We start from the raw sequence: 13,672 nt of genomic DNA on the forward strand, positions 1-13,672 counted from the left end.
GTGTTAGAGTCAAACACCACACAGTGGAAAATGAAACATGAATTAGTGACACAGTAAAGGAGAAGTAATTTCTACACATGCAGTTCTTTCAGCTAAAACCACTAGGAAAAGAGGGCTACTGCTACCCATGGATCATCCATTGTTCAGATTCTTACCAAATGGGGAGGGTGAGTTCTCAACCTGGAAAGTGCTTAAATCAAGACCTACAGGACCCAAACCAGATAAAATGGATGATTACAACACGAAAACAAAAAAAAGTAAAGAAAAAGCTGCATGCTGAAAAAAGCTACGCAGGTATGAGAGACAACGGCAGCTACATTTTATCCTCTCTTAGGCAGCAAAGCAAAGAGCCACGTAAAAACAAAATGCTGACAAAGTTTGGGCATTTTTTGGTAGAATAAACCAAAATCATTCCAAACGGAAGTATTCTTAAGATATGAAAACTGTATCTGAAATGACCCAGAGCATAACCTATGGATACAGTACAACGAATACATCAACAATAAAGAGGAAAAAAAAGGAAACAACCACTAGAGAGACCCTACGGACACACATACCTGAATGATCTCCAGACTTTACCAAATCATCAGAAAGTATTCCAAGAATATCATCATCAGTATTTAAGACCTCAGAAAGATCAGCTAAAGGATCATCGGTGCTGCCTGTAGAAGATGCAATGAACAAAATCAACATTTCTGCATCTCTGGTGATGCTCTTGAGCTGCAAACCCCAACACAAAAGTACCAGGCTCTAAGGGTCTCCTGTGCTGTTTTAAACTTCAAGTGTCCCTGGGCTCAGGGACTGTGCTGACCAGCAGCCCCTCCCTTCCAGGACTGAGTCACCTCCACATGCTTATGTTGTTTAGTCTTTTTAGAAGTGATAATGTGATCACATCATGTGAAACAAAGACTGGATGATTTCAGGGGAAAAATAATCCCCAAATCTACTCTGAACTTGCAACCTCTAAGACACAAAGGCCCATGAATGTGTAAGTCAACATGGTTTTATACAGGACAGCTCACAGTAAATCTACAAAGAGTATTTTTTTTTAAAAAGGTAATCAGTTACTTCTTTTACCACCACTCTCTTTCTTAATACAGAAGCAACTAGTTACTACACCCTGACAGGGAAGTGAAATCTAAGAGTAAGAAGGAAGAGTAAATAAATAGAAATTGAAGATGATACTTTCAAGACCAGAAGAAAACCTGAAGGAGGGAGAACAGCCAGAGACAGAAATGTCATGTTTGTTTGCCATCCAGGAAAAACTGGCCTGGTCTAGCAATAAATTCTTTAATATTAAATAATGAATTCTGGATACTATTATCTTCTTGACCTCCAATTCATTAAAGAGGAATTACTCCAAATGGCCCATCTGGTTTTATTAACTAGTTGCTTTGGACTATTACAGATGTGCAACATTTGCAAAAAATTTGACAAACTAATAAAAGTTGAGAAAAATATTTTTCAGTAAAACTGCAGACTGTCATGACTACATGAGCAGTCACTGCCAGACCAATAAAACATGATGAGATGGCAAATATAAATGAAATAGAAAAAAAGGATTAATCAAATCATAAAATACAGAGTTTGGAAAACAAATATATGGTCAGGTTGAAGAGGGACCAGAAACCCAAAGAACACTCACATTTCACACAAATACAGATGTATTTCCCATTGTTACAATCCAATTGCCCCAGGAAAGTATATAGTTTAATACAGAGCCTGGTGCCAAGGTTGTACTTCTATCATGAGGGCTCTTTCCAAGCTGTTAGGTTTAACAATGAATTACAAGTACTTTCTGCTGATTTTCAAAGACAACCCTTTTCCCTTCTTCCACTAACCAAGTCAAAACAAAAATTATTTTTCTTCACTTTACTGCTTTCATTCTTCACTTTTACCCTTTGTAATGCTGTCAAGATGAAACCACCCTAATTAAATCAAGTTTAATATTTGCCACTTAACAATGTGGATTAATAAGCCAGTGCAGACCAGTCTATTTAAATGTACAAACAAAATACAGCTCCTATTGATACCAGCAAAACTATCTAGAAGTGCTTCAAAACCACACCACTTTGCAGGCACAGTTATTTGTGTACCTAAAAAAAGTACTGTTAAATGTAAGATTCTCAACACAAACCAGTTGTTGGGGTTTGGTGGGTTGTTTTTTGGTTTTTGGTTTTTTGTTTTTTTTTTTTCAAGTTTATTTGGGTTTTTTTCAGATACTTGTTCTCCCCTTCTGGCAACTTGGTCTAATTATGCAAGTAACTGTAATCTCAGGCACCACGAGGTGATGTAATGACTTCAGCTGGCTGAAGGATGGTTTTTAGCCCTTCTTTAACTTTCCTCAATTCCTGCCTGAAGGCAGCTAAGCATCAGGGAGAAAAAAGCCCATGAAGGAAGCATTGGAACTGTACCGGCAGCCTTTAATTCTTCCCTAGTATTTTATGTTATGGTGCTTTTCTCCATAGCCCTTTGTGCTATGGAACAGTCCCTAAAAATCCAACTTCTATGTGAATATAAATATATTGTATAAGTAGACCTCAGGTGAAAAGATTGCAAAGAGCTCAGGTGAAAAGATCTAATGTTTAAAGATACGAAGTTTTACCACCTGTGGCTACAAACTGACCATGAATAAATTCAGGCTTTAAATTTGAGGATCTCTAACTATGAAAGAAATCGGATTCCACAGTGGCCTTCAGATAAGTTGGAAAAACCATCCTGCTTTCAAAATGGAGTTTGTTAAGTCTTTAAAAAGACTTGAGTGTTGGTGACAGCAGAGGGATAGGAGTCTATAATCTATAAAATTCACACAAGACATGTAATCTAAAACACGTTTTTGGTTTTTTTCTTCTATTTTTTCCCTGTTTTAATTCTATGTGTGTTAAATATTATCTTGGAAACAACGAAATCACTTGAGTCAGCTGCTTCAGATCACAATCAATAGCTGGTTGACATCTGCTGCCAAACAAATAGCTCAATACTGCTCATTAATTTGACTCTTTTCAGAATGGAGATGAAAGCCAAGACAAAGCAAAAAGGAAAATAATTTGCTTGTAATGCTGGATCTCTAAGAGAGTACAGTTCTAATGCTATCTTATGATCCTGATCCCTCAAATGCAGTTATTTATTCATGAAGTTCTAAAATCATAAAAATGCCTCTCCCAAGGCTGCAGCCATCCCAAGATGTTTAATCACACAGTAACATTTCTAGTTATGAAATGTCCCAGCAGCACCTGAATTAGTTGCAGAGATTCTTTTGTCTAGGAACAATTTCTTTACCATTCTCTGGAGACCTCACAGATGACTTTCTCAGCACTTCCAGAAAAAAATACACTGAATTTAAGCTATTTCAAACTAAAGGAAAGGTCATGTTGCCAGAGCTTTCACAGAACACACCTCATCAAGTGGCTTCTTTTTCATCAGGGACACACAGGTCAGGAAACTCAAGAGAGAGGCAGACAGTCCTCAGAATGCAAGAGATCTAAATCAACACCTTCAACTTCACCCATGAACAGACAGTGAGACCTGTGAGCAAACCTTTGCACTCCGCTCCAACACCTGGAAGTGATTTGAAGGGCTGGTGCCGTGCAGAAGAGAGTGCACAGAGTGCCATGTGTTATAAAAACAAAGAGAAAGGTGAGTTTTCTAACTGAAAATAAAACCAGCAACCTCTCTACCAGACCAAAAGCAGGGCTGGGAGCCTAAAGCTCACTTCAGTTACAGTTTCTAGAAATTCAACAGTTAACAAAGGACTCCCTTTCTGTCCAGCTCTGCCAATCCCCATCACTACTGCAATCCTGGATAGTGAAGGTTCATCCACCCTTAACCAAGGAGTGAGAACAAATAAATCACAGAACATGTCCCTGAAATGCACTGTCAGTTCAGGGGCAGCTGGAACACATCCCTGCCCTCCCCAGCAGTGCTGGGCACCTCCTGGAAAGCAGAGCAGGGTCATTTTAGGTGCTTGAGAGCTCTCTGTAAGATGAACAAACATATCTAACCCTTAATCCTGGGATGATACAAATGGAGTTTCCATGAGAAGGACATTTTCCTTGTGGAAAAGACCTGTGCAATTAAGGAAGGACTCTCACAGGAGTCAGCAATCCTTGTGGCAAGTGGCACTGTAGGAAAACAGCACAGCTGGTGTCAACACAGTCCTGCAGCTCCCCCAGTGCAGGGGACAAACAGTTCATGTTGTTCCTGCTCCACAGCCAGGTCTGTGTGCAAATGATGAAAACATCTTGGTGCCCTGGAATACTGTTCTCATCTGCAAGTCCAGTCAGAAGGGAGCTCAGCAATCAGCCAGTGAACCAGGGCCTCTCACAAAGGGGGGAGACTATCGTGGAAATAACTGTGACCCACAAAACCACAAAAGAGAGTCCAGAACTGCACTGGAACTGATCAATATTGGCAGACAACTTCACCCACTGGTGCCCCAACTACACCAAATAGCTCCATCTAGACACAGTTTTGGCTGGAAATCTGAACAGTTGCAAGAGAACTGAGAAGGACAATTGAGCTGAGAACATTCCTATGGCCAGAAAGCACTGTCCTTCGAGTGCCTCACACCTCAGATGGGAAAGACAGCAGGTTGTCCACTAAAGCCATTGCTAGTGATTTATTTATTAACAGCCACCTCTTTATTATTTATTTCTGAATAAAAAGAAGACAAAACTACAAAGTTTTACAAGTCTGCTTTTTTATGAAGAACTTTCAGACTTTGGGAAAATAGAACATTAAATTAACATCTACTTCATGGATTTCTACAACCCTGTACCATCACAGCACATGAACACATCAGACTTCAATCTTGCAGCTGGATAAGCCAGCAAAAACCTCTGAAGTTGAATTTCTCTGGCTTCAAAAGAAAGCCAGGATGGAAAAAGTAATATCTTCTTGTAGTAGAAGACCTTATCTTGTAGTACTAGAACTAATGAAATACAGACCATGAAACACTCAATTTCCAGCAGTTTCCCATTCAGGGGGAGTTGCCTTTTGTATTCTCCATTACTCACAACTTCAACTGCAGAAGAATCAATGTTTAATTATAATACAGCCTTTTGCTTTTCATGTAGCAGATTTTCACTGAGTAACAATCACAAATAGGAAACCTTTCTTCAAGTGACTGTCTGGACAGTGGAAACTGTGGTAGTGTGTGCAAACAGTGTTAGATGGAAAACTTTGGGGATCAGCTGAAACACAAGCCATAAATTAATATACAAAAGAAAAGAAAAAGATTTTAAAAATAAAGACTCTATAGCTAACGGCATATACAACAAGACAGAGAAAAAATAATTTGAAGGAGACAATAAGGTTTTAATTGCTCTTTTGTGTGAGGCTGCTCTTTCAGCAGCACTTTACAACCCTCTGGCTATCTGCAAAACTCTCAGCAGAACCTTCAGTAAAGTTTTGCAATGGCAGAAGCAGAAGATTGCCTAGGGGCTACAAACTGTACCTGGAAAGGGCACTCATGTTCAGAAAGGACATGGTGAAAAAAAAATTCCGAGGAGACTGGCAACCTAAAATAATCTAAAACAGTACAGAAAAGTTGGATAATATTCATCCAACTAGTATTCACTATACTAAAAATATCTTTAAATGAGAGTATCTATGTTTTCTTCTACAATTAACTGTATGCTTTTTCTTTCACAGAGCTAATTTTCATGGATTTTATAGCCATGGATATTATAGTCAAGATGTTGCAGATTTGCATTAAGTGCCAATTGTTGTGTCATCCACTGCTCTTTCTGAAACAGCTGGAGCCCTTGAGAAGAATATCACTAAATATCAGCATTAGTTAACCTCACAAGGACAGTTCATATATGGAATGCTGAAAAATACATCAGATAAACTGTGGCAGGAAAGTGGAAATGAGAGTGGAAAAGCCCCAGTCACCACAATAAAATGAAACTACTGAATTATCAGTAAGTTTAGGTTTGTATACCTTGAGGTCCCAGTTTTGTCTGAGCTGGAGTGGAGGTGGAGCTAAGTAGAGGGTCAGATGAAGGATCCAGGAAATTGGTGGCCAAGTTTGTTTTACATGAAAGTGGAAGTGACTCTTCAGGTAAATTATCCAGGCTCATCTTGCTCTGTCTACTGGTATCCAGTAGGTCTTTCCCAAAGAAAGCTTCCTGCAAAGAAAACAAAATGATTCAACGTAGGGAGAACATCGTATTGACCGAAAAATTGGAGTAAATTAAAAAGTTAAAAGACAAGGATTATTAAGAATATAAAAACACAGTGTTATTATCTATCACAATTTGTTTATTATTTAAAATATTTCTCCTTGCACAAAAAGGACAGCTGACGAAGGGGACCATTATTGGGCAACTTGATCTAGAACTCTGGTTCAGTTTTGAGAATGATCATACACTGCATTTCACAACATTATCCTCATGCCTAACTGCACCAACAAAACATCTGAAGATATTTAGCTTACATTAGAAAAGTCGTTTTTACAATATTATGTAACAGCTGTCACTCACCTAAGCCTGATTACTCAGTAATTTGTCAACAACCGATCAAATTTTCAAGTCAATCTTTATTCATTACATAACAACCTTTCTGCTCCCTTGTTGTCTTTAAAATCTTGATTTAGGATCCAGTTCTAAAAGATTTTTCAGTAGCAATTATTGTAATACCAACAAAGAATCTAGGAAATATTCTATGTTTTACAGGAGTGAAACATGCATTAAAAATATTTATCCTTATTACTCCAAAGAATATATTGTGTAAGCATTTTCTTTCCAAATCACTTCCCCACTTATGAAATACTATTTTTTAAAGAGAATATGTTCTGCCTGTCTGTTAATTCATTGCTTTCAATCCCAATACAGTTCATGAAGCTTGGTAAACATCTACAAGACAATGAAAGCTCCAACTTTAGAAAGTTCAGAAAGTTCCCTTCAGCATGAAGAAGGTGGCTGAGAAGAACAAGCCAAATAAGTGAGGTGTATATATATATATATATATATATATATATATATATATAAACCAGCCAGCTTATAACCTGATTAATGGAAGGAAATTTCCTCAATCACCATTAATATCCTGGTTAACATCCACAACCTGCTCCCTCTTACCTGCTAGGGACACCATGAAATTAATGGGAGGGAAGAGCAGACATTATTGTGGTAGGGGGATGCAGAGCATATAAATCCATAAAACAGTAGGAAACAAGTTTCTCTTATCAAATCATGTTCTGCAATCCTCAAAAAGCAAAATGAGAAGCTGAGGAAGCAGCCTGATCAGGCTAAGACAGCCTACAGGGCTGAATGTGGAAACATCATGTGTCAGTTCAGAGAGCAAAGGAATGATTTTTCTACCCCATCTCATCTCACAGAACAAGAAGATATTCAAATTCATTAGGAAGGATTCTCCAGAACCCTGGAGATTTAACATAATACACAGTTTTTTGTACAAGCTCATGAACATCCTTTACAGAAAACCCATTTCATTTAAATCATCAATTTGGAATCAGAAAAGAAACATCAATGGTTTAAACAAACTATGAAACAACACATGAAAGTTAAGCTTTTAAATGGATTTACAATATGAGGAGCAGATCACCAGCTTTACCTGCAAGTAGGCAGGAAAGGTTTCCTCCAGTTTATTTTTCTTTTTCCTGTAACGCTTTTTTATCTTCTCAGTACTTTCAGAAGCTGGGGTAGACTCCTCAACTGGAGTGTCTGGCAGCTGCTCTGTCCAACCTGCAGAGGAACATCCAGGCACAAATGAATAAAAAAACCTCAGTATTTTGCTCTGAAGGCACAGTGGCAGCACATCTGGCTGCCTCTGGGTGCATGGGTTACTGCACTTCACTCCAGATGCATTCCAAAGGTGGCTTTTATCCAGCTGTGAACTGCCCTGACCACCCAGGCTCTGGCAGCAGGAAATGCCAGATGTGACACCAGCCACATCATTGCTGTTATCTCCCAGCTACATACAGACCTTTAACTTCTGTATCCCCAGGCAACCTAAGAATTTGCTAATTTGACAGAAATTATAGGTGCCATTCAACCAGACATTTGAAAAGACAATTCAACTGAAGAAGTATCTCCAGTGTCATCAATGCTCAGTTACACCATTAACCACCTTTCATTTCATACACTATTTTTTCTCAAATTAGAAGTAAAAAACTCATTTTTTTTAAATCTGAGAAAGAACTATCATATAAATAATGAACAGCCTAGAAAAAGAAATCTATAAAGAAGCTCTTCAAGAAGAATTACACATTTATTCGGCTGTCATATTTCAAAGTGGCAACTGCTTTTTCTAATAAACACAAAAGCACACAGTGCTCATCAATCATTCACTATTTTATTACAACAGAGCAAGAAAAATACTGCAGGTAATGCAGAACTTTTCAAGTCCTGCTACTTCTGTCTTGCCAAAGCAAATTACATGAAGTTAAGAACTCTGGCAAGTTACTTAACAAACTACATCATCATGGTAATAAAATCAACTTGCTTTGTACTGCAGTGATCTCCTGTAGCATATCCAGAGGACCATGAGTGGAACGAGGTGCACCAACACTGTGACCTCTGCTCTGAGAGGGAGAACTTACAGAGAAAAGCAGTGGATGTGACAAGGGTGCAAAAAGATCCTGGTGAAGATGATGAGTACTGGCCACTGAGAAGCAGGCTCTTGTCAAGCTGTGATTTGTATTTTTCACAACTAGCAATTGTGTCTGAGCAGACAAAAAGAAGCTCCAATTTTCAACTGAACAATACTTATTTAAGAATACTCCTTTTTAACAATATGCATTGTAGTGTTACCCAGAATGGGGAATTAGCTTTTGAGCCAATTTAAAAAACAATTTTTACTTAAAGGAGCAGACCCCTATGGAGATGAAAAGATCTAACACAAGATTTTCAGGACAACATTAAATAAGGCAGTATGCTACACTGAAATATTATTTAAAAAGTAGAAACACAGCTGTAGCACTAATATTAAATAGAAATCAAAAACTATATCAAGATTGGGAACTTTTTTCAAGATTTTGGAACTGAACTAAACATATTCCTCATCTCCCTTGAACGATACCTCAACATTCCCTAGATTAATGTGAGCAACTCCAGATGGATGGAATAATTTAATCTAATCATACACAGCAAGAGAGAGAAAAAGGCCCATGAATAAAATCAGACTTCTTGTTAGGTGCCCAATCTACCAAGAACTGCAGTGTCAGAGGCACGAAAATGGATCTGCCATGGGAAAAGACACCCAACAGAGTCAAGGATGCTTAAACCTTGGAAAAGGCAACACTGATGGGGAAATATGATACACATCTAGAAAATATTTCTGTATTACAAATTAATATGAATTATTTTTTTAAAATAATCTTTCATAACAATAAACACGAAGGCAGCTTATGAAACTCTCAGATATCTGATATCTGGTTTAAAATAAAAAGGAATTATTTCTTCATGCAATAATAACATATCACTAAACTCTCTAATAAAGGATTTTCCAGAGCATAAACAAATTTATAAAAATTGATTAGACACACTCATGGAATATGGAATACTGCTGAGTATTAAAACTGATGGTCCAGAAGACACCCCTGGACCAGGGCTACATCTGGAAAAAGGTGCATCAGAAAGAGGATTGCTCTAAATCTTAGTAATAATAATTCTCCTTAGTTATCTGCTACAACAGTCTGCAATTCATTATTTCAGTTTCTCTGTATATCATGGGCTCTGTTGAAATTGTAGCTATGCAGGAATGGGTATCTTCAGTTGAATTAATAAAGCCCTCATGACAAACATACATGCTGATGAGCTGTATTGCTTTTACTGCAATAAGCATGAACAAATCTTTAACACCAAATTCCTGCACTTACCTTCATCTCTGCCAGGCAACTGTTCAGAAACAGATCCAGAAGAATCTTTTCTGGAAAGGGATCTTTTTGTCTTCCCCTGCCCTGTACGACTTCTCTGACGTACCATAAATCCACCAATACCTGAACAAGGAAGCAAAAATTCAATACACTGAATAAAAACTGTGTTTCATAGTACAAATGAGAGCCAAGATTACTCTGCATCTGCATCTAAGAATGGATCTGAGATACTTGAGGAGTTTCCATCTGGAATCTTAGGAAATATTTCTCAATTTTTCTGTCTCAGTGAGTATATATACAATGAAAAATGATCAGAGTTTCAGGACTGCTGAACATCCACAAGAAGTTCAAATCACCAAACCTGGCAACTTTCAGACGCTGGTTTTCCCCTCCCTTGAGGCAAACCGGTGAGTTGCTGGAATTAGCTGTCAATCTACCAAATGAAACCTATTAAAGAACCTCAAAGGACTACAAAAAATCCTCTGCAAATAGCTCTGGAGAGCACTCCACTTCAAATGATGCTACTAGAGAAGGACATATCCCAAATAAAAAGATAATTAATCAACATCATAGTGCCTGAAACTCCTGAGTCCCTCACTAGAGACTGACTGCAGAGTTCCTGATCTTTTGCAGTTGGTGTGTATGTATCTAAATGTATCAGATACAGATCTGTTTCATCTTCCAGGGGAATTGTTGGCTGCAGAAAACTAATGGATAACTAATGGATGTATTCTGTGTGGATACAGCTCAACTGCTTGTGCACCCAAGACATATAGTTAATTAATTCAGTCAGGATAATTAAGAGTCAACTGCACAAAGAAATTAAAATAAATGAATTCATACAATAACTGAATTCATTAAAATTCACCTGTCAGAAGTAATCTGCAAATACCTGGTAAACCACTCTTTTAAAATATTTCAGAAAACAAGTAAAATAACTGCAAAAACTACTCTGAAGTCAGATACTTCTATATATATATACAGTTATACATTTAAAAACTCTCCTTCACAAAGTATAGCAATACAATACAATTTCCTATCAAGTTAAGAATCAACACAAGGCATAGATCTGAACTACTACAAGTAATTGACAAGCACACTAAGAACAAGTGCACCCTTTGGAAATGTCTTCTGGCAAGAAGAAAAAAGGAAACTTTAAAAAGAATATGGAAAAAAAATCTACAGAATCCTTCAGAATTTCATAGTGTTTTCTTTTTCTTTTTGTAATTATACAGAAAAAAAAATGTACAATGGACACACAAATCCACGTTACTTCATCCTACCAGGTCTGTATGGTTTTCGCTTCCTTTTTTTAATCCCATCAGATCCTTCAGCCACTTTGGTATCATCATCCACAGCCTCCCGTTCTGGGCTGGAATCTGATTTTCCATCACAATCCATAAGGTCACCTTCTGCAGAAAAGAGGTAATGGTAACTTTAACTGGAAAAGGGAAAGAAAATGTTTTTTTCCCAAATTTCCACATCTGACTGTTTTATGAGAAATTGGCTGAGAATGACAGATTTTTTAAAAGGGTGACAAGATAATCATAATCCCTGGACATTTTTGGGAAACCCAGCCTATCTATACACACATTTCCTATGAGATGCTGTTTAGACAAAACCAGCAAATAAATGCTATAATTAGTACATGTAAATCAGAGAAAGTTTTTGGTACCTCCTTCGGAAGCATGGGCTGTCAAAGTGTCTGAGTAATCTCTAGCTATTCCATCAAGAAATATGGATCCAATTTACCAAAATAAACTTCCTTTTCTTCACTGTCCTCCTCAGTTTTCTTTGACAGGGCTTTTTTTTTAAATTGTTATTCAGAAGACACTTAAAAACTGCAGCCTACACTTCGAAGGTGAAGTATAATGACTTTTAGTGTGGTGGGTTCATGACTTGAACCCCTGTGACTGACTGAAAGCAGACTGATCTATGAGCAGGAATTTGATTTATGTGATACACAATTCAGCCCAAAGGAATTACTCAGCCTTGAAGATGAAGACTATAATTCAAAGTTAGAGTTTATATTCTGTGGGAAAACAGGGTAGAAACAGATGTAAAGTCTGCTGACATTAAAAAGCCTTTAGTGTTGAAGAGAGAGGGAACTAATTCTTCCTGATATCCCCAAAAAGACCTCGCATCTTCAGTTTATCATAAACCTTCTGAAATGTTAAATTTACTCTCATCCCTGAAAAGATACTGGAGTTCTCATATTCGACTTTGGATATAGGTGTATAATTCTAGATGGAGTAAAACCCCATGCAGCTGTAAGAGGGAGAAATTGGACTCTTTCACACCACTTTTGCTGTGGTAGAACTGCAACCCTCACTCCTCCACAGGCTAGGTGATGGCCCAGACTTTCCCACTGATAAAGACCTCACTGAGTTCTACCAAAAAAGGCAGTGGATGGCAAAGGCCACCAAGCTGGAGCTCCCAAAGCAAGCTCAATTTTCAGACTCTAAAATGTACAAGACCCAATGAAAGCTGAAGCTGATGCAAGCCTACAGACGAGATGGTAACGAAATTCCACAAACTCACTTTTCTCAGATAAAGCCTCTTTTTTCCACCTGGAACATCAAGAGCCAAAGTAAGGGTTTTTTTCTTTTTCCCTGGGATTACAACACTGTGTTACTCCAATCAAAGCCATGGCACAGCTTTATTCATCCTGATGCTCATACAAGAATTCCAGATGTTTGGAGACAGACACTGATCCCCTCTGCAGAGCAGAGCCTGACACACCCAGAGCTTCAAGGAAACCCAGCCCATCTCCCATGTACTCGCTGTGCTGTTACCATCACACACATGAACGTGCTTTAACTCTCAAAAAGGCAACAAAAGGTGATCAGAACTGAAATTGAAGTTGTGGACACTCTGGCTCTCCCTTTCATACCCTGCTATCACAACTATATATCCTGTTATTTACTTGAAAAGAACTACCACCTATAGAAGCGCCAACAAGCAGATAATGAAGTCAGAAAAAGTCATATAGGATACAGGCACACATTTTTAAAAGTAAAGATTATTAACCACTGAGGGAGAACAAGGGAAGTGACTAGTTGCCTCCACATTCAAAAGCATTTTTTGCTTTCAAAAATCTAGCTGATGGAGAACATGAAAATATGAGATGAAATTTCAGAGTCAATGTAATGCTAGGATAATGTACAAATCCTGTGAATACTGAAAGAAATGAATGGAAAATAAACTGTTTAAAAGGCTATAAAGAAATAAAAGGAAGCTTTTTATTTTCTTTTTATAAAAGAATTGTTCTAGTCAACAACAGAGGGTTAGAATGTGCTCATCAAATGACAGGAACAATACCTCTATCAACGAGTTAACACTGAAACTTCACTGATGGCTGAACTACCCAGTTACCTCTGTAACTAAAATAAGCTTTTTAAGACATTCAATCTGATTACCAAGGCAGTGTTGCATAGAACTGTGGGGAGGTGGGGTGCCTCAGTTCCTCTCCAAAGAGACACCGACAAGACCAATGACTTTCTCATCTGCCACTGGAAGGAGCCTTGCCCCAGGCCATGGATTCAAGTGTTGGCCAAGATCACTGACTCTCAGGTCAGCTCACCTTACTTCTCTCAGAAAAGAGGAATACTCTCAGCAAAGAACTACTCCACTTTCCCACTTGATTTTAATACCAGTTTTTTCAGCGATACAGATGTTGCTTTGCTGAGCCCACACTTTCCAACAGTGTGCACTGAATTTGAGTATACTTGTACTCAGTGAATGCACAACATCTCCCACAGGTAACCCAAACATCATCCCCTATTTCCAGTGCTGGCAGCCCTAAAAAAGTGAGTTTCCTATAGGATGGAT

General features: G+C 38.0%; 1 protein-coding gene across 11 annotated transcripts in view; it reads right to left on the bottom strand.

Moving 5' to 3' along the window:
• KMT2C (lysine methyltransferase 2C) overlaps window positions 1-13,672 on the bottom strand; it is a 188,839-nt gene that overhangs the window by 38,580 nt on the left and 136,587 nt on the right. For 7 of the 11 annotated variants that reach the window (XM_083863956.1, XM_083863965.1, XM_083863966.1 and 4 more), the window contains 6 exons: window positions 11,125-11,253; window positions 9,845-9,964; window positions 7,579-7,709; window positions 5,945-6,131; window positions 558-662; window positions 156-203 (listed from right to left, as the gene is read on the bottom strand). In XM_083863956.1, coding sequence (XP_083720082.1) covers window positions 156-203; window positions 558-662; window positions 5,945-6,131; window positions 7,579-7,709; window positions 9,845-9,964; window positions 11,125-11,253 — 720 coding nt within the window. The remainder of the gene's footprint in view (window positions 1-155; window positions 204-557; window positions 663-5,944; window positions 6,132-7,578; window positions 7,710-9,844; window positions 9,965-11,124; window positions 11,254-13,672) is intronic. The other 4 variants (XM_083863959.1, XM_083863962.1, XM_083863964.1 and 1 more) reach the window with 2 other exon arrangements.

Source organism: Zosterops lateralis (genome assembly GCF_965231275.1).
Source record: "Zosterops lateralis genome assembly, chromosome: 1".
NCBI classification, from domain to species: domain Eukaryota; kingdom Metazoa; phylum Chordata; class Aves; order Passeriformes; family Zosteropidae; genus Zosterops; species Zosterops lateralis.